We start from the raw sequence: 19,745 nt of genomic DNA, 5'->3' as shown, positions 1-19,745 counted from the left end.
ATACTGAGACCCCACTGGGCCAGCAAAATCAATGTGGATTCTAGACCAAGGACCAGCAGGCTGTTCCCACTCAGCCGGAGTTGTTTTGGGGGGACTGGGCCGTGACTCTTGGCACGGATCACACTTTGAAACCCAACTTTCAATATCAGCATCCAGCCCTGGCCACCATAAATGCCCCCTTGCCAGGCTCTTCATCCTGACAATCCCAGGATGACCCACATGTAACATTTTGAGTACCTTTCCCCTTAGGCTTTTGGGGATGATCACTCTATCCCCCCACAGCAAACAACCTTTTACATACGATAACTCAAGTCTCTTGTTTTTAAAATCACACAATTCAGGTTTCACAACATCATTTTGCCATCCCTTTAGAACACAGTTCACCACTTGTTTAAGGATTTGATCTTGCTGCGTGTGTGCAGCTATCTCTTTTGCTGTGGTTAGTGGGTTTTCCTCGAGTTCTATCATTAACACATCTGTGGAAGGAACAGGGTCTTCCACTAAGTCTGTTATGGGGCATCTGCTGAGACCGTCTGCATGATTGATTTCCTTCCCCCCCTTGTGGGTGAGCTCATACTGATACCCTGAGAGGAAAAGAGCCCATCTGATTAGTCTTGGAGACATAAAAGGTGGAGTGGGCTTGTTGGGGGCTAGCAGGCCTAGTAGGGGTTTGTGGTCAGTGACTAGCTCAAAGCTTCTTCCAAATATGTAATTGTGAAACTTCTTTACCCCTGCCACTAATGCTAGAGCCTCCTTGTCTAACTGGCTATAATTCCTTTCTGTGCTGGTCATGGTTCTTGAAAAAAATGCTATTGGGGCCTCTGTCTTATTAGGTAGAACGTGAGCTAGGACTCCTCCTATGCCGTACGGCGAAGCGTCGCACGTGAGCCTAATGGGTAGTGAAGCACTATATTGGACTACTACACTTTTAGAAGTTAATAAATTTTTTATTTGAGAAAAAGCTTCACGTTCAGTTTTCCCCCATGTCCAGCGGGCTTCCTTCTGGAGTAAACGATGGAGAGGCTCTGCTACTGTTGCCTTCTGCTTTAAAAAAACGGAATAAAAATTAAGGAGGCCCAAAAATGCCTGCAACTCATTCTTATCTCGTGGCTCTGGGGCTTCTCTAATTGCTCTCAGCTTCTCTGTTGTGGGGTGGATACCTTCCTTATCTATTTTATATCCTAGGAATTCTATACTGTTGGTTCCCCAGACACATTTATCAGGCTTGATTCTTAAACCTTTGTCCTGTAACCTCTTAAGTACTTCCCTTATTCTTTTGTTTACTTGTTCCTGGTTTTCCCCTGCAATTAAGATGTCATCAAAGTATGGAATGGCCCCATTTACCCCTGACAATAGGCGTTCCATAATGCTCTGGAATATTCCTGGGGCTATGCTTACCCCAAACTGTAACCTCGTGCATTTGAAAGCCCCCCTGTGCGTTACAATTGTTTGAGCGTTTGCTGTTTGTTCATCGACCGGAAGTTGCTGGTAAGCTTGCGCCAGGTCGATCTTTGCGAACCTTTTCCCCTCCCCCAGGGAGTGTAGCAGCTGTTGCACAACCGGGATGGGGTAGGGGTGGTGTTGGAGTGCCTTGTTTAGGGTCGATTTGTAATCAGCGCAAACTCTTAAAGAGCCATCTGGCTTCAGAGGGGTAACTATGGGAGTTTCCCATGGCCCCTGCTCCACAGGGACCAAAATACCTTGGCTAATGAGTTTGTCCAGCTGTATGTCTAGTTTGGGGAGGAGCGGCAGGGGGACCCTGCGAGGTTTTAGTCTGATCGGTGGGACCTTGGGGTCAATAGAGAAAGATATAGGGGGGCCCTTATACAATCCCAGTGTGGGGCTGAACACTTCAGGGAACTCTTTCACAAAGTTAGGCATATCATAACAGTTTACATTACACACACCCGAAATCTCGATCCCCAGTGGTTCCATCCATGCTAAACCCAGAAGAGAGTGCTTGGCCCCTGTTACAATAAGCATGGGAAGGGTACATTTAACATTCTTGAATGCGATAGGTACATTTGCTGTTCCCAAGACCGAGATTACTCCCCCCTGAAAGTCTCTAATCACCAAAGAGGTTTGATTTAGGTCAGCCTTAGATACATTAGGCATATACAGTTTAAATTTTTCCCAGGGCATGATGGTATATCTAGAGCCCGTATCCAGCTCCATTGAGCAAGGTTGGTTATTGAGTAACAGTGATATAACAATTTTAGCCCCTTTTTTGGTTGCCGTGTTATTCACGGAAAATTGAGAGTTACCTCTATAGTAGTCGCGGTTAGCGGTTGAGTAGTTCCTTTGACCCGCGTTGCGGAATGGTCTCCTTTCTCGCGCTTGGGGGGTCTGGTTTTGAGGTCGCTGGTATTGCGGTGTGGCAAATGTTTCCTCTGGCGCTGTTGCTCTGCATGCGATGGCGATGTGGCCTCTCCGGTTGCAACGGCGGCATGTAGCGTCTCGGAAGGGGCATCGATGGCGCTGGTGATTTCCCCGGCAGCCCGCGCAGGGGGCTGGGTGAGTAGCTCTCAGGTGTCTCGGCTGGTCTTGCACCAGGAGGCAGTTGTCTCCGCTGGGAATTTGTTGGCTGTTGTCTGTTTCCACGGCGCTGGGAGACGCGGAGTCGATTTTTGCAATGAGTTCTCGCCTTCCGTGCTCTTTCAATTCTCTCGCCGCTGCGTCGGCTGCTTCTGCGGTTTGCGCCAGTTTAATCACGGTTTGTAGGCTCGGCTCTTCTTCGATGAGGAGTTTATTTCTCACCGTGCTGCTTTTCATGCCGAAAACCAAGGCGTCGGTGAGGCGAGCTTCCGGGTCTTTAAACTTGCATTGAGCAAGTACCGTTCGAAGCCGCGTTGTAAACTGGCTGATCGACTCGGTTTCCCTCTGAGCCATCATGTGGAATTGATGCCGAAAAACCATGGCTGGTTTGGTCGGCTTGAAATGGCTCGCCAGTTTTTGTTGTAGGACGTCCCACGCTGTGGCTCTTGCTTGTTCCGGTTCGGTGAGAGTTTGGGCAAGTCTACGGATTTCTGCGCCGCAGTAGTTAAGGAAAATAGCCCGTCTGCGATCGGCTTCGGCGTCCTGCATTCCCGCCGCCTCGAGGAAGATCTCGAAGGTGGCCATGTACTCGTCCCATGTCGATTTCTCGGGATCGAAGAGTTCCGGAGCCTGGCCGATCTGGATTTTGTCCATGTTGCACGCGAAGTTTCTTCCGTCCGTTCGTCGCCAGTGAAGTAGACCCAGAGACAGGGTTTTGAGCAATCGGTACTTTTATTCAGCTCAGAGAATAAGTGACAGCTCAGCAAGGTAAAGTGACAATTCAGCGAGTACCGACTGACTCTGCCTGGAGAAACCGCTCCTTTTATATATTTGCGGTTCCCGCCAAAGCTAGAGCCGGCCGCGTCTGAGCCAATCAGGAGCGACTTCCTGCTTGGGCTCAGACAGCGCCGAAAGAGGAACAAACTATTTACAGAGTTACAAGGTAGCCATTACAGGATACAACAGTTCCAATAATGACTGTTTGCAGGTTAATGTGCCTGATAATTCAGCTTTGTTCTGCCCGGCTTTCTCAGCCTTTTACTCAGGAATGGTACGAGATACTGTATTTTTCCTCCATGCCAGTCCCATTTTGCATTATCTGTATTTCCAGAATATTTCACTCTCATATCTCATTCAGTTCTCTCATGAAAATGTTGTTCGTTTTTATGAAGAATTATGGAGAAGGTAGTTTTGGAAATAACTGTGATAGCTAGAAACTGTAAATAGCAACAAGTTTAAATATGTTGTTATTATTATTATTTATTATTTATTGGATTTGTATGCTGTCCCTCTCCGTAGACTCGGGGCGGCTAACAATAATAGTACAAAACAGCATGTAAATCCAATACTAAAACAGTTAAAAACCCTTATTTGTAAAATCAAACATACATACATACAAACAAACATACCATGCATAAATTGTAAAGGCCTAGGGGGAAAGAATATCTCAGCAGAGGTGGGTTTTAAGGAGCTTACGAAAGGCGAGGAGGGTGGGGGCAATTCTAATCTCTGGGGGGAATTGGTTCCAGAGGGCTGGGGCTGCCACAGAGAAGGCTCTTCCCCTGGGGCCCGCCAAACGACATTGTTTTGTTGACGGGACCCAGAGAAGGCCCACTCTGTGGGACCTAACCGGTCGCTGGGATTTGTGCGGCAGAAGGCGGTCTCGTAGATACCCTGGTCCGGTGCCATGAAGGGCTTTATAGGTGATGACCAACACTTTGAATTGTGACCGGAAATTGATTGGCAACCAGTGCAGACTGCGGAGTGTTGGTGTTACATGGGCATTTTTGGAAAACCCATGATTGCTCTCGCAGCTGCATTCTGTACGATCTGAAGTTATGGCAAAGTAGTACGTATTCCAAGGAAATATTCCATGGACGATGACATTTATTTCTTTATTATATTTATATCCTGACTTTTCTTCAGGAACATAAGTCAGTGTGCATTAATATCTCAATTTTATCTGCGTAAGAACAATCCTTGTGAGATATGCTGAATTGAGAGGACAAATGGTTCAAAGTTACTCAATGAGTTTCTTGGCAGATGATAGAATATGCTACACCTTACTGGTCCAAAAATTCTTTAAAAACATGCTACTTGTGCTAAAAGCAATTGTTTTTCTTCCATGTAAATATTCAGATCATGGTTTTTGAGAATGCTATCCTTGCTAGTTTGTTCCATTCTCGTGGTTTCTTTTTTTACACAACAAGAGGTTTGGTTTGGTTTGGTTTTAAGCTATGTAAAAGCTAAGGAAAAAGGGTTCACACAATTCCATCTGTATTCGCGTACCTCCTTTCTTTTCTGTTTGGCATTCCATTTGTTTCCATAGTTTAGAAACTCCGCACAATAGGAGCCTAGTTCTAAGGTCAAGCAAGTCATAGGTCCATTTGCTTAGTTAATTTATATTCCACACTTTCAACATAAATTTTACATTGCAAAATAGCTAAGCTGGAAGAAAGAGTTATTATTAATATGCTAAACAAATACCCATTGCAGTATTCCACTTAGATTAATAATGAAATCAATACTGCTGTCAGATGTAGATGCTAATACTGATTGTATTTAAAAGCCTGGCAGAATAAAAAATATTTTTTATTCCTTGCCAAAATTGTAGGAATGGAGGTTGCAAGTGGACCTTCTTTTAAATATTGAACATTTCTCTAGCACTGAACGGGTCCAAAGACGGGCTACAAGAATGGTGGAAGGTCTTAAGTATAAAACGTATCAGGAAAGACTTAATGAACTCAATCTGTATAGTCTGGAGGACAGGAGGGAAAGGGGGGACATGATCGAAACATTTAAATATATTAAAGGGTTAAATAAGGTCCAGGAGGGAAGTGTTTTTAATAAGAAAGTGAACACAAAAACAAGGGGACACAATCTGAAGTTAGTTGGAGGAAAGATCAAAAGCAACATGAGAAAATATTATTTTACTGAAAGAGTAGTAGATCCTTGGAACAAACTTCCAGCAGACGTGGTAGATAAATCCACAGTAACTGAATTTAAACATGCCTGGGATAAACATATATCCATCCTAAGATAAAATACAGAAAATAGTATAAGGGCAGACTAGATGGACCATGAGGTCTTTTTCTGCCGTCAGTCTTCTATGTTTCTATGTTTCCCAGGTGTGTCTATTCTGCTGAAAGTATGGATAATGGGTAGCAAAGTGCATGTGAACTACACCAGCAAGCTATTATAATTCAGGACAGGTTATGAGCAAAATATCTCCTCACTTTGTCAACAAGCAAGATAGGGGAACTGCTTGTTGTTGTACCAAAATTAAGGAACTATGCAACTATCAAAGTTTACAGACATTGGTGTAAAAGGAACAAAAGCATAGAAGAGCAAACCAGCATCTTAACAATTCCTACATTGTCACAGTGAGTTGGTACAGTAGCTTCTAATGGAGGGGCTGGTAGAGCCAAGTTGATCCCAGCCAAGCCAGCGCAAAATATACTTTACTCCTCATTCCCTTTTCATTTGGAACTCAGTGGAAGTTAGTTTATTATTTCTTCAAAACATTTTTCACCCTCTGTAGTGCTGAAATTATTTCTAGGGAGAATCAAAACTATACCTGCTGTATAGTGACTATATGTACACTATATAGGAATAATGTGTAAATAATATAGAATGAGAGTGCAGTGTAGAATAGTGAGTCTGGATGGATTTTGTAAATTTTTAATGAGGAGCGAAGAGAAGGAAGAAGGAGAAAAGCTTACATTTGATATAAAAACAAAGTATTGCAGCATTTGACAGACTAGGAGAGGGGCGGCATACAAATCCAAGTAATAAATAAATAAATAAATAAATAAATAAATAATATGTTTATTGCAACACAATTCTGGCAATTAGTAGGCAGCATTATATATAAATATCATTATAGCATTATATATAAATATCACATGTTTTTGCTGAATTTTAAAAATTCAGCAAAAACATGTGAGATATATATATATAATTTATATCTATATACCCTTAATTTTCAAATTCAGCAAAAACATGTGACACATACAGAATATAGTTTGTTGGCTGTGAATAAATTAACTGCCTTGGAAATGGCCCTGGGTTGGGCCAAGAGGCAAAAAAAAGGAGCTGTGATGTTCCTTCAATATACCAGGGTGATTCGACACAAAAAACATGTAACCCTTCCCTGGCACAGAGCTGAAGGGATTGGATACTGTAGCCTATAGGTTAATTCTCTGCCTTACAAGGCAAAGGTTGCAATTTCAAATCCCAGTGAGGGTATGGCTAGCTGATGAGGCCAAAATAAGGCTGAAATAGATTTATCCTAGTCTCCCTTAATTTTCAAATTCAGCAAAAACATGTGGTGTGTGTGTGTGTGTGTGTGTGTATGTATGTATGTTACAGTGGGATTTGATCCCATGGCTTTGATCCGAGGCTGAGAATTAACCTCTGGGCCACAGGATCTGATCCCTTCAGCTTTGTATGGGATCAAATCCCACTGTAACATACACACACACACACACACACACACACACACACACAATTTCATAATTGTAAGTCTGTGGGCCTTTTGCAGCTCCTCATATTATCATGCAGTGATATACTTCTTTTCATTATATTGTAACGTGGTTAAATAATGCGAGACATTCCAAATTCAGTGGTACAGTATAAATGTAATGATGCAGAAATAAACAAATGCATACATACATAAAATTGGTGCAGTGCATGATGTAGCACTTGGGACAATTCTGTGAAACAAAATAACAATTAACAGGCACAGCAATTAAGTGACAGTCCAGCCACCCTAACCCTGAGAAGTTAATTAGTAACTGTAGTGAATAGAAAACAGTTATTTGTAATCAAATTTAAATGGATAGTGTCAGATTCTTGACTGATTGTTCTAGTTCAACAGTTCCTTATCCCAATTGTAGTTTTCTTTGCAATTTTTCTAGTAATGAATAACAGGTTTCATATCAGAAGTAGGATTCCCTTTGAAATCAAAGTTTTCTACCACTTGGTTCTAGATTTTGCTCTTTGTGCTATTAGATTTGTGCCTGCTGATTCTGTTGTACAAACTCTATAAATGGAATTAGTAGCAGAATATGTATATAGCTTTGGAAGAAGTGCAAATGTCTATGTTTTCCTTCACTGGAAAAGTATTAGAAATTTACAAATGCCTGGTGTAAATCCTTAACTTGTGATTCCCAGTGGCCGTATAAATTTCAGGCAATGGATTATGTGATATGTCTAGATGGATATTAGACATTAAACAGATTCAGATACTGTACTTAAATTAAATCCTCTGATATTCTCCAAGCAATAAAGTAATAATGCAGCTCTCTGGTGTCCAGTTAGCGAATTTTAACTGATCTTCTTTACTGATTCTAATGCCAGTCTTTTACATGGGTCTCTTTTTCCCTTCATCTCAACCCAACACCCAAGAGATAGACAGACACCCAGAATTATTTTTTTAAAAGAAGTATATCCCAGTCGCGATTTTGTGTTCAAAGATAATATTGGGACAAACTACTTTAAGCCCAATTTTGCTGAGTCCGTTTCCAAGAAAGAGACTCTTTAAAAAAAAATATTTTTATTAATTTTTTTAAGATATAAACACACAAACAACATAAAACAGGTGCTTTGTGATTAGTGCCCACCACCAGACAAGCATTCACACCCCACCACCAAATTGTGGGTGTTTCTTGTACAGTATATCATTTTAACTCAAGAGCAAGGTATCTGTTTACATATTATAGAATGATTCCAATTTATTCCTTGTAGCTTGGTCTCAGATTCTACTTGCCATATATCGTCTTACCCTGTCCCATCATCCCATCAGTTGTCACAAATCAGTTTCATTAACCAAATTCATCCTTTTATCCATAATCTCAAATTGAATATGGTCCACCATGTACCGGTACCAATTTTGCATTGTCCATTTTGTCGCATCCTTCCAACCCAAGACTATTACAGCCTGATCGCTTTCTATCGCTGCTTGTTTTATTTCTCTAAATTCTCCCAACACATTGCTTTTAACTAATACTGCCATTTCGTTAGTAATTATCCATCGTATATTTAACATCCTATTAATATCCTCAACTGGTTGAGCCCTGACTTCATTTAACTTAGCATCCCCAATACTACACTGTAGAATGGGAAAGAGTTAATATTTACTTAACAGATATATTTTTCTTATTTTACTTTCTTCTCAACACACCTTCTAAGATGGCTCCTGCTGTTCTGTTTGCATGTATCATCTAAACGAGAGTGCTCTCTTCATTAAACTGTTCTTTTACTCACTTGCATATTCATGCCAGTTTAGTTCATTAAAGCCCTTAATTAATTTGTATGATTAATTGGCAAAGGTTTTTAACAGTTTGTCAGAACTAATTTCAGACTGCTACTATACCATTTTCTTCTGTGCTGGAGTCTATAAGTTTAATTGTTACTGATGGTGATAGCTGACTGGATCTATTCTTATAGGCATTTTTGCAAAAAGCAATTCCTTTATTTTTTCCATCAGTTGCAGCTTATATTACCATAGCAACAATGGCAATGAGTTGTAAATTAAATATTTTAATGAATTCACATTTTGCTTTAACTAATTTCCTGCCTACCCCCCTTTCCTTAATTTTACCTCAACAAAAATGTCCAGGAGGCCCAAAGGAATATTTCCAATTTCTTCCACAACCTGTGGACCTTTAGCTTTTCCAGATTTATTTATTTATTATTTATTTATTAATTAATTAATTTATTAATTTATTATTTGTTATTTGTTATTTGTTATTTGTTATTTATTATTTATTATTTATTATTTATTATTTATTATTTATTATTTATTATTTATTATTTATTATTTATTATTTATTATTTATTATTTATTATTTATTATTTATTATTTATTATTTATTATTTAATTTTATTTATTTATTTATTTTGTTTGTTTATTTTGTTTGTTTGTTTATTTTGTTTGTTTATTTTGTTTGTTTGTTTGTTCATTCATTCATTCAATTTTTATGCTGCCCTTCTCCTTAGACTCAGGGCGGCTTACAACATGTTAGCAATAGCGCTTCTTAACAGAGACAGCCTATTGCCCCCACAATCCGGGTCCTCATTTGACTCAGAAGGCTGAGTCAACTTTGAGCCGGTGATGAGATTTGAACCACTGACTTACAGATCTACAGTCAGTTTCAGCGGCCTGCAGTACAGCACTCTACCTGCTGCACCACCCCGGCTCATACACACACACACACATTTCAAAGCTTATATGTGCTAGTGTTTGTTCTGTCTGGGTCCCCCCCAGATGCCAACACCAACCAAAAAGAGTAGCCAGACACACTGGTCAAAAGCAAAGGCAGTTTATATAATTCAAAGCAAACACAGGTAACAAAAACTGTTCTTACAGACAGGAACACTATGAAGCTTCACAGAGGTTTCACGAAGGCCAAGCAAAGAAACAGGATTCTTGCTGGCAAAAACAACGCTGGAGATAATAAAACCCACGCCTCCCCCAAGTCTTCCAGACTTCTAGGCCACAAGCCAAGATCAGAGACGCCAAGAATCGAAGCAAGGTCACAGGACTCCCAATTGATAACTCTCCACAAGACTGTAAGGGCGGGCCTGCCTTTTCAACCCTGCTGAGGAGAACCACACCCAAACCCAGCTGTTGCCAATTCAGGGATGGAAATATCTTTCTAATTGGCCCCGTCTTTGAGCTGCTCGTCGCTGCCTCATGTCTATTATAGCCTGTGCGTCTTCATCCAATGAATCCAGGCTACTAGCTGGGGAGAGCCCCCCCCCCGGGGGGGGTCTCAGGCTGCTCTCCCTCCTCCTCTTCCTGACATTCCTCTCCCCCATCTGCCTGGTCCTCCCCTCCTGTTCACTGTCCTCCTCCTCTGGGCATGGATCCGGCAGAGATCCAGCCGGTCCCCGAGGAGCCTCAGGCTGAATCACAACAGTGTTTAGCAGAATTTTTCAGCAGAGTATGGGAAAGAAAGATATTCATGTAAGCCTTCTATTAAAAATATTCTTTCAATAGCTTATCTGGGTCACCTGTGGTCTTCAAAGAACAGCATGAAAAAAAGAGAGAGAAGGAAAAGATTATTGAACTAGTAGAACATTGTTAAAGCAGGAGTCCAAGAGTGGAGAGAATACCCTTAGTATTGTTGGTTTTTTGTTTCTGGAAATAAATTAGGTTTTAACTCTGGAAAAATGCACTTTGGAAAGAATCATTATATTTATCAATATCAGTGGCCACACCATTGACTAATAGGATCAAGCACAATATTTTAGGAACCACATAGTTCTTGCAAATAATGGAGACACTAATTGAAAGGGATGGGAGATGGGTTCTGTTTTCCTAGCTGTGAAGGTATTACTATTGGACCATTGCAAAAATAGGAGTCTGGCCAATAATATAATTCTTAGGAAAGGACTTGTTAAGCAGCTTACAGCTGTTCATTAATTCATTTTTTAAAAGTTTAAGGGGGGAAAAAAACCATTGCAAATTGTAAAATTGGATTTTTGCAATTACATAAAAGTTGGTTGTTCTTTCTTTGCATGATTTCATGATTGGTTGGCCACATCTTAATTTTGCTTATTAAGTGATTGCTATTGCAAGATTATCTTTCTTGATTCATTTTTGTCTTCTAGTTTATTAGCACTGTTTGTTGGGCTTCCCTCATATTTTATCCCCAGTAGCAACTTTGCTTTTTGCCCTCATTGGACTCCTTCTAATTCAATAAGTTTGGGGGGGGGGGGGTTCGGCCTTAATGATAGAACCGCAGATAAGTTATTTGTAAAAAGGAAAGAATTAGAAGGACAGCTCAAAAGAAAAATGCATACATACAATCACACTATTCCAAAGTACACAAAGTACAGAAAGAGAGTAGGAACTTGCAAGCAAAATAAATTAAAGGTGTGACTTACAGTAAAAGGAAAGAAAAGAAAATATGACTCAAGTCATACAAGACAGATTTGTTTGTTTGTTTGTTTGTTTATTTTGCCCAATATACAATGAGGGTTTTAGTGGGTATATATCTATATACACATAGTAAAATACATGATGAAGGTTATAGAGGAGATACTCATAGTAAAATATATCTATGAAATAATAGAAAAGAAGATATAGTAATAGAACATATCAATGAAAGAATAGAAGAAGAGATATAGGAATAGAAGAAAGGTATAGGAGATATAGGAGAGCAATAGGACAGGGGACGGAAGGCACTCTAGTGCACTTGTACTCGCCCCTTACTGACCTCTTAGGAATCTGGATAGGTCAACCGTAAATAATCTAAGGGTAAAGTGTTGGGGGTTTGGGGATGACACTATGGAGTCTGGTAATGAGTTCCACACTTCGACAACTTGGTTACTGAAGTCATATTTTTTACAGTCAAGCTTGGAGCGGTTAATATTAAGTTTAAATCTGTTGTGTGCTCTTGTGTTGTTGTGGTTGAAGCTGAAGTAGTCGCCAACAGGCAGGACTCAAGCTAATTTTAAATCAACAGTAGCTACTGTACCTATCCTAAACTTTCTGCCTTTTTTACATGCACATGGCCATGCTTCACAGATTTCATTTTCTTCTTTAAGTTTCTCTTTTCTGAGGTTCTCACCCATCCTACCATGACCTTTTCTGCTTTACCCTTCCTATATCAGCAGTTAATAAAATAGTCCTCCTTCATGTATTTCTTTGAATAAGAGAAATATTTGATATTTCTGAGAAAACAGTTTCAAGAGCTGACCTAAGCAATACCACTGATAGTTAATCACAAAAATACCATATGTCATAAAAGTTAATGCACTAAAAATAGTTGGTAAAATGATACAAACAATGAGAAATTGAAATAGGTAGTCCTCAAATAATGATGCCAGCTGGGACCAGAATTGCCATTGTTAAGAGATATGGTCATAAGTTGTGTTTGTCACATGTTCACACCATGTAGTTCTGCAGTTCCATCATTAACTGTGAACCCCATGGTCATTAAGTGATGATGTTACATGATCTGATGACTTCCCCATTGACTTTGCTTGATGGCACACACTAATAACTTGAACATTACAATTTTTTTTAAAAAAAACTTCCAAAAACCAACTTGTGGTACCCTGAAACAACATTTCTCAATATATTAACAACAATCTTTTCTGGACATGGGATTAAATTACTTACAGGACCGCCTCCTGCCGCCTGAATCCCAGTGACCAGTTAGGTCCCACAGAGTTGCCCTTCTACAGGTCCCGTCAACTAGAAAATGTTGGGACCTAGAAAATGTTGGGACCTAGGGGAAGGGCCTTCTCTGTGGGGGCCCCGGCCCTCTGGAATCAACTCCCTCCAGAGATTCGCACTGCCCCCACCCTTCTCGCCTTTCGCAAGAATCTTAAGACTCACTTATGTCACCAGGCATGGGGCAATTAGATCAAGCTCCTCCCCCCCATTTGCTAAATGTGATGTGTGGTTGTGAATGAATTGGCTGAGTGATTTTAATATATTGGGATTTTAGTTGTAATTTTTAATTCATTAGATTTGTTGTTGCATTGTTTATATTGTATCTTGTGAGCCGCCCTGGGTCTCCGGAGAAGGACGGCATGCAAATCTGATAGATAGATAGATAGATAGATAGATAGATAGATAGATAGATAGATAGATAGATAGATAGATAGATAGATAGATAGATAGATAGATATCCTGTCTACATTCTTATCAATGACCTATTTAGACCTTCTTTAGATAACTGAGTTTGGACAAGTCTTAGACTCTTCTATAGATTCTGTACATCTGGAGCCCAAGTTCAAGCAAAGCCAAGTAGTTCTTTCAAACAGATGCCAGCAATATGCCTCACAGAGACCCTGTAAGGATCCCCCCAGCCCCTCCTTATCAAAAGAGACCTAGTCACTTGAAATGAGGCTGCCAGCTGGCTTTCTGTAGATGCATTAAGGGTGAAGACATGAGCTCTCTTCACCAATCTTATCATCACAAAATAAGCCTTAATAAATGCTCTTATCTCTGCTTAGACAGCTTCACTCTTCATCCTGTGTCAACTCTCCTCGATGGTCCCACCCTTCACATCTATACTTGTTTTAATGTTGAAACAGGCTGGATTTCAGTGAGTTTACGGGTGCTTACGATGTGTTCACAAAAGCTCCCAAGTATTCAAGGAACTCAAGATATTTGGTTTGATGTATTATTGGTCCAGCTTTTGAATTGTTTTTGAATAAACCATGCATAGGTTTTGATTATGGAGAATTCAGTAACTGTGAATTGATTTTCTCTAACAGCAACGAGAAACGACGCAGGGAGCAAGAGAACAAATACTTAGAAGAGCTAGCAGAGCTGCTTTCAGCCAATATTGGAGAGATCGACAGCCTGAGTGTTAAACCAGACAAATGCAAGATTCTAAAAAAAACGGTTGATCAGATTCAGCAGATGAAAAGACTTGAACAAGGTAGATCTACAACATTCCTTGTGTTCTTGAATTTATAATACAATGGTATGTAAACTATGTGCCAGGATCTTCTTGAGGAAGCACGGGAGAACTTGAAGACTCTTTACAAAGGTAGAATAGAATCCTATCAGTCATCCACTGTTAAAGTCCAATTGATCAAAATTCAAGTTTTGCATGAGATTATCTTCTTGGTTCACACTGGATGAACTGGGAAAACAAGATCTTCACTGTTCCACAGCGACAACCTGATTTTTAATAAGGGGTTTCAGGCAAATCCCTGTTGTATTCTGATAATAACATTCACTGTATGCACATTATAAGGAAGGAGTGGAGCTTTTTTTTTTAAAGCTACTGCAGGGTTAATATCTCATCCCAAAGATAACAACATACAATTGCAAATAGTAACACCATCCCTAACACTTAGGGATGGTAGAACAATTTTTGGACATACACTAAGGATAGTAGAAAGCAAAACAAGTTCAATACATTTGAGGGGTATTGAGCCATAGAACCAAAAGACAGGCTGCATATTATGTGCAGTTCCATCTAGTGAAGGATGTAATGTACATTTTTTTCTGTAAGTTAGCAAAACAGCTTTGGGAAGGATAGAAATGTAGCAGAAGACCTGGATGGGGAGATGGATACTTCTTAACGTTTTCATTGATCATTTTCCCTTATGATTTTCTCTTTATAACATCCTAATTCTGGATCCTGCAAAGTTAATGTGTAATCATTTGGGATATATGGACTTGGAGGAAGAAATTGCACCTTCATTGGGGTTTCCTACTGTTCCGATTAGTGATGGGCGAACCCAACGGTGTTCAGGTTTGGCAAGTTCAGATGAACTTTACGCAAAATTCGGCCGAACCCAAACCGAACCTGAACCCGAACAGGGAATCCCTCCCATGAAAAGATTCCAGGGGCGGAGCTTTGACGTCACCAGCAGGTTGCTAAGGACGCCAAGGTGATCACTTCCTGGATTCCATGGAATCTAGGAAGTGATCACCTTGGCGTCCTTAGCAACCTGCCGGTGACGTCAAAGCTCCGAACACCACCCCCAATTTTGCCCGAAGTTTGAAAAAAATTCGTGTTCGTGTTCGGCGTACCGAACACCACAAAATTCAGTACGGACCCGAATTGTGCAGGTTCGGTTCGCCCATCACTAGTTCTGATACTTGTAATACTCTCTCAAAGCTATTTATAAAAACAATCCCCAGTGCATTTTTGAAGCAGATTTCTCACTTGATATTTATTTCTCGCCTGAGATGCCAGTGCATACAATCAGTTTTCCTCATTGAATTAAAATGTACTATTTCAAAGAAAAGTCAGTATTATCCCCCCCACCCCTACTGCTCCCGAATATATCTTATATAGACTGTGTGCATATGTGATTGCTGGGGACATTTCAGGGGAGAATTAGTACATTGGAGTCAGTGCTCCACAATTTCTCAGTTGCTAATCCTCTACCTTTCCAGCTGCTTGGGAGGCAGGGACCATTAGTAATAGGAGCCTGTGTGCAGAGTAAGAGTACCTTCAATTTTGCTGTCTTGTCACTTCCTACTCATACTTCCTCTATCCTTGCAGCCACTTTATTTCTGTTTGCCAAGCTAAAACACAGTTGTTGTTCTATTAAAAATATAAGAGCAGCTAATTAACAGGCATTACAAGCTATAGACTGAAAAATCTTGATCATTAACCATTAAATTTTGATTCATCAGATCTGTTTATTGTAAAAAGAGGCATATAATAATTTTATATGCAAATAAATTCTTTAGAATCACTAGCCAAGGAATTCCAGTAATGTTACAGAACCAGTTCTGTGTCGTTGGCTAATATTCATTCCAGGACTCAGGATAAAGAATGCAGATTTCTGTTTATGTTCCAAACAGACTTTTGAAAAGAAGGTTTTGAGATACCAATTTTAATGTGATGTACTGTCTGAGAAACTTCAAAAACATTTGTTTGGTAGAGACTTGGATTTTAGTTTTAGGATTGAAATTACAAAATTATATGTTTCTATAATGGCTTGTAGTTGGATGACACCAGAACCTTTTAAACAAAGGAGGCGTATGTGGCTTATTTGAGGATAAATAATAATATATAAGTCTAAGTACCGTTGCTGTTGTATTGTGGGTACTTGGCTCAAAGTATCCATTTATGCAGTCTTTCTACTTTTATGCACTTTGAAACTGTATCTGCTTAAATATGTATGTGAATTTGTATGTGTGTATGTGAATGCTTAATATGTATGTGACTTCAGTGGATTTCCATTTGGCTGCCAATGCACTAAACCAGTGATGGCGAACCTATGGCATGGATGCCATAGGTGGCACACGAGGCCATATCTGCTGGCAGGTGAGCAGTTCTCCTAGCTCAGCTTCAATGTGCATCTGTGTGTGCCTGCCAGCTGATTTTTGGCTTGCACAGAGGCTCTGGGAGGGTATTTTTGGGTTCCAGAGAGCCTCCAGAGGGATGGGGGAGGGTGTTTTTACCCTCCCCTGGCTCCAACAAAGCCTTTGGAGTCTGGGGAGGGCGAAACACAAGCCTACTGGGCCCACCAGAAGTTAGGAAACAGACATTCCTGGCCTCCAGAGGGCCTCCGGAGGGGGGAGGAGCTGTTTTCGCCCTCCCCAGGTATTGAATTATAGGTATGGCCACTCGCGCATCCGTGAGAGCATATGTCCACGCTCTTTTGGCACCCAAGGAAAAAAAGGTTTGCCATCACTGCACTAAACTTATCTTAATTGAAAGAAAGAGCGACAATTAATGGCACAGTTAGAAAAGCTGAGATGAGAATAAACGCTCACTACTTTCTGGAAGTCTGAATAATTTCTGGGAGAAACAACATTTCTCCATCATCTGAAAATTCAGTATTATAACTTTTCTGCACAAAAATTCCCCCAAACTATTGCTGAGATAATCAGACAATCAGAACCACATACTGCAGCAGAGGCCTTCAAACATGGAAACTTTATGACTTATGGGCTTCAACTCCAAGAATTTTCCACCCTGCAGAGCTGACAAGAGTTCTGGGAGTTGAAGTCCACAAGTCTTAAAGTTGCCAAGTTTGGGGACCCCTGTACTACAGTGTGCAAATCTTACACTACAAAATCCATCCACTGAATCATTCCAAAGTAAAATATTGTTGGGCATAATTATACACTGCTAAAATGCTACTTTTGGAGAACAGAAGCCAATAATAGATTCTCTTTTTTTTGGGGGGGGGGGAGTATTTTAAGAAATAACTAGATTTTCAGTTTGAATTTCTGTGCTTGTGCAATTCAAGAGAGAGATTCTCTCATTTCTCTCACTGTAGCTAAATTGCTAGCAGCTGGGAGCATGAGAAATAGGGGCCCTGCCAAGGTCTATTCTGGAATCCCTTCATGCTTAGAGGAGAGAAAGAGGCACTCCATGTTTCTCTCTAAATTGAATGCTTGCTTTGTAGCATTGGTAGCTAATTTGAAAGACAAAACATAGGGCACATAATCTGTCAACTTGCCAAGGAGAAAAGAGTCTGCTTTTCATCCCAAGGAAGTTTTCTTTACATCCAGAATGGAGGGGAACGAAAGGAGGGGGGGTGTCTAACATTCTTGCCAAGGATACTTGCGATCCATGTAGCCCATAATAAGCATGTTCACATGTTAATGTTTTCTCATGTTTACACCTTTCATTTAAGCCTCTTAGGACACAGTTTACACATTGTGTTTATTTTGTGGCAAACAACAATGCATTCCTCTCAGTAGGAACAGAAAACGAAATGGCTGCTTTCCCTGTTAGCGATCATATTATTCTTGCTACAAGTTAAATATAAATACAGAAAGCTGTTCTTGATGATACTTGTGAAAGTGTATTGAGATTGCTATCAGCTGGATTTATCACCTTCTGTTTCAGAAAATCTTTTTTTTTTAAAAGTATGTATGAAAAATATAACGTTTTCCACGAGATATCTAATTTTGGAAGGGCATTATTTCAGTGTTAACGTTTTAAAATTAAATTGTTGTTAGGTGCCAAGGGAAAGTAAAATAACTCTGCATGAGATCTCGGATATCTGTTTCCATTTGGAGGAAGGCAATTTTGAATGTGATAAGGCAATTGTCCGATTCTAGATAGGCAGCCTCGTATCTTTGGGGGGAAATATATATATATAATTCCAAATCACAAGAGATTTCAACTCTGTTGGTATAAGGAAATTAAATATCCCAAGCTTCCTTCAGTGTGTGCAATTCTTTAAAAATATTATCTTAAAATGTCTCAAAGTTTCTCATGGTTTAGCAAAGTGATTTTGTCTTTGTCCCTGTAGTTGTCAGCTGTGTTCATGCAGGATGATAGTAAGCCTAAATTAATGGAACATTCTGGAGAGAACTGAAGGAAGCCCATTTACAGCTGCTTGAATTTTTCAAAACTATTCAGACAGACCACCCCGAGTGGCAGAGGATAGCTTTAAAAAGGCAAGGAATTCCTGTGAATCCAATCCAAATTCTTCTGCTCAAATTCACGATGCTGGTTTTGAAAAGTAAATAATAATACCACATGTATTTAATTGTAAATTGATACTTTTGCCTCTGCCTTTTAGTGAGTGCTAGGGAAAAAAATGGTTTCTGGAGAAATGTAAGTAAGGTTAGACCAGAGGTCTTCAAACTTGGCAACTTTAAGACATGTGGACTTCAACTATGCTGGCTGGAGAATTCTGGGAGTTGAAGTCCACAAGTCTTAAAGTTGCCAAGTTTGGGGACCCCTGGGTTAGACTAAATGAGAAGTTAGTGCCATTGGCCTCTGTGGCTTTATGGCACTTTAGGAAAGTTATTACCAGTGATGGCGAACCTATGGCACGGGTGCCACAGGTAGCACTCGGAGACATATCTGCTGGCACATGAGCCTTTGCCCTAGCTTAGCTCCAACATGCATGTGTATGCTGGCTAGTTCATTTTTGGCTCACACAGAGCCTCTGTGAAGATATTTTTGGCTTCCAAAGAACCTCCTGGGGGGGGGGGATGAGGGAGGGTTTTTTTTATCCTCCTTTGGCTCCAGGGAAGCCTTTGGAATCTGGGGAAAGTGAAACACGAGCCTACTGGGCCCACCAGAAGTTGGGGAAAAGGCTGTTTCTGGCCTCCAGAGGGCCTCTGGGGGGCAGGGGAAGCTGGTTTTGCTCTCCCCAGGCATTGAATTACAGGTGTGGGCACTTGTGCATGCATGATAGCATGCGCACACACTGTTTCAACACCTGAGGGAAAAAAGGTTCGTCATCACTGCTATATACTGTACCAGTGTTTCTCCTGTGCGCTGCTAAGGAGAGTCCAAGCATGGGTTAACTTCCATCAGTTATCATGGGGACTGAGTTAATTGATTGAATTAAACACGCTCTCTCTCTGCTCCACCAACTATAATCATTCAGTTTAATTTGTGATTCAGATGATTGGTGTAAAAGGGACATAATATTTAGCTCAGCTACCATTTTTGCAAATAAAGGAAAGCAACTGAAGTTCTCATGCTTGGACTCTTCCTGAATGTGAAAAATCACTTACTTGCTGCAGGCGTGTGTGCAGATTAGCTGGTATGCCGGCGAGAACCACCACTGCCAAATAGCTGGTGTCACCTCTGGTGTCTTCTACGATTGTACCCTCTGATATGTTGGAAGGCCTTAAGCTGATGACCGTAAGGCCGAGAATATGCTGCCTAAGTCCCATCAAGCAGCCACTTGGTCTATCAGGGCAGCTATAGCTGCATCATTCTTTAAAAGAATATCTATCATGTGGCTTAGGGAAATGGGCCTGCAGGATTCCCATCTAAGACTGTCGGCGACTA

At 40.5% G+C, this 19,745-nt stretch overlaps 1 protein-coding gene across 4 annotated transcripts in view; it reads left to right on the top strand.

Moving 5' to 3' along the window:
* NCOA1 (nuclear receptor coactivator 1) overlaps positions 1 to 19,745 on the top strand; it is a 426,703-nt gene that overhangs the window by 285,433 nt on the left and 121,525 nt on the right. For all 4 annotated transcript variants that reach the window (XM_070734872.1, XM_070734876.1, XM_070734874.1 and 1 more), the window contains exon 5: positions 13,777 to 13,943. In XM_070734872.1, coding sequence (XP_070590973.1) covers positions 13,777 to 13,943 — 167 coding nt within the window. The remainder of the gene's footprint in view (positions 1 to 13,776; positions 13,944 to 19,745) is intronic.

This window comes from Erythrolamprus reginae, chromosome 1, assembly GCF_031021105.1.
Source record: "Erythrolamprus reginae isolate rEryReg1 chromosome 1, rEryReg1.hap1, whole genome shotgun sequence".
Classification (NCBI taxonomy): domain Eukaryota; kingdom Metazoa; phylum Chordata; class Lepidosauria; order Squamata; family Dipsadidae; genus Erythrolamprus; species Erythrolamprus reginae.
Note: the sequence above shows the minus strand (reverse complement) of the source record. Positions and strands in the feature narration are given on the sequence as shown.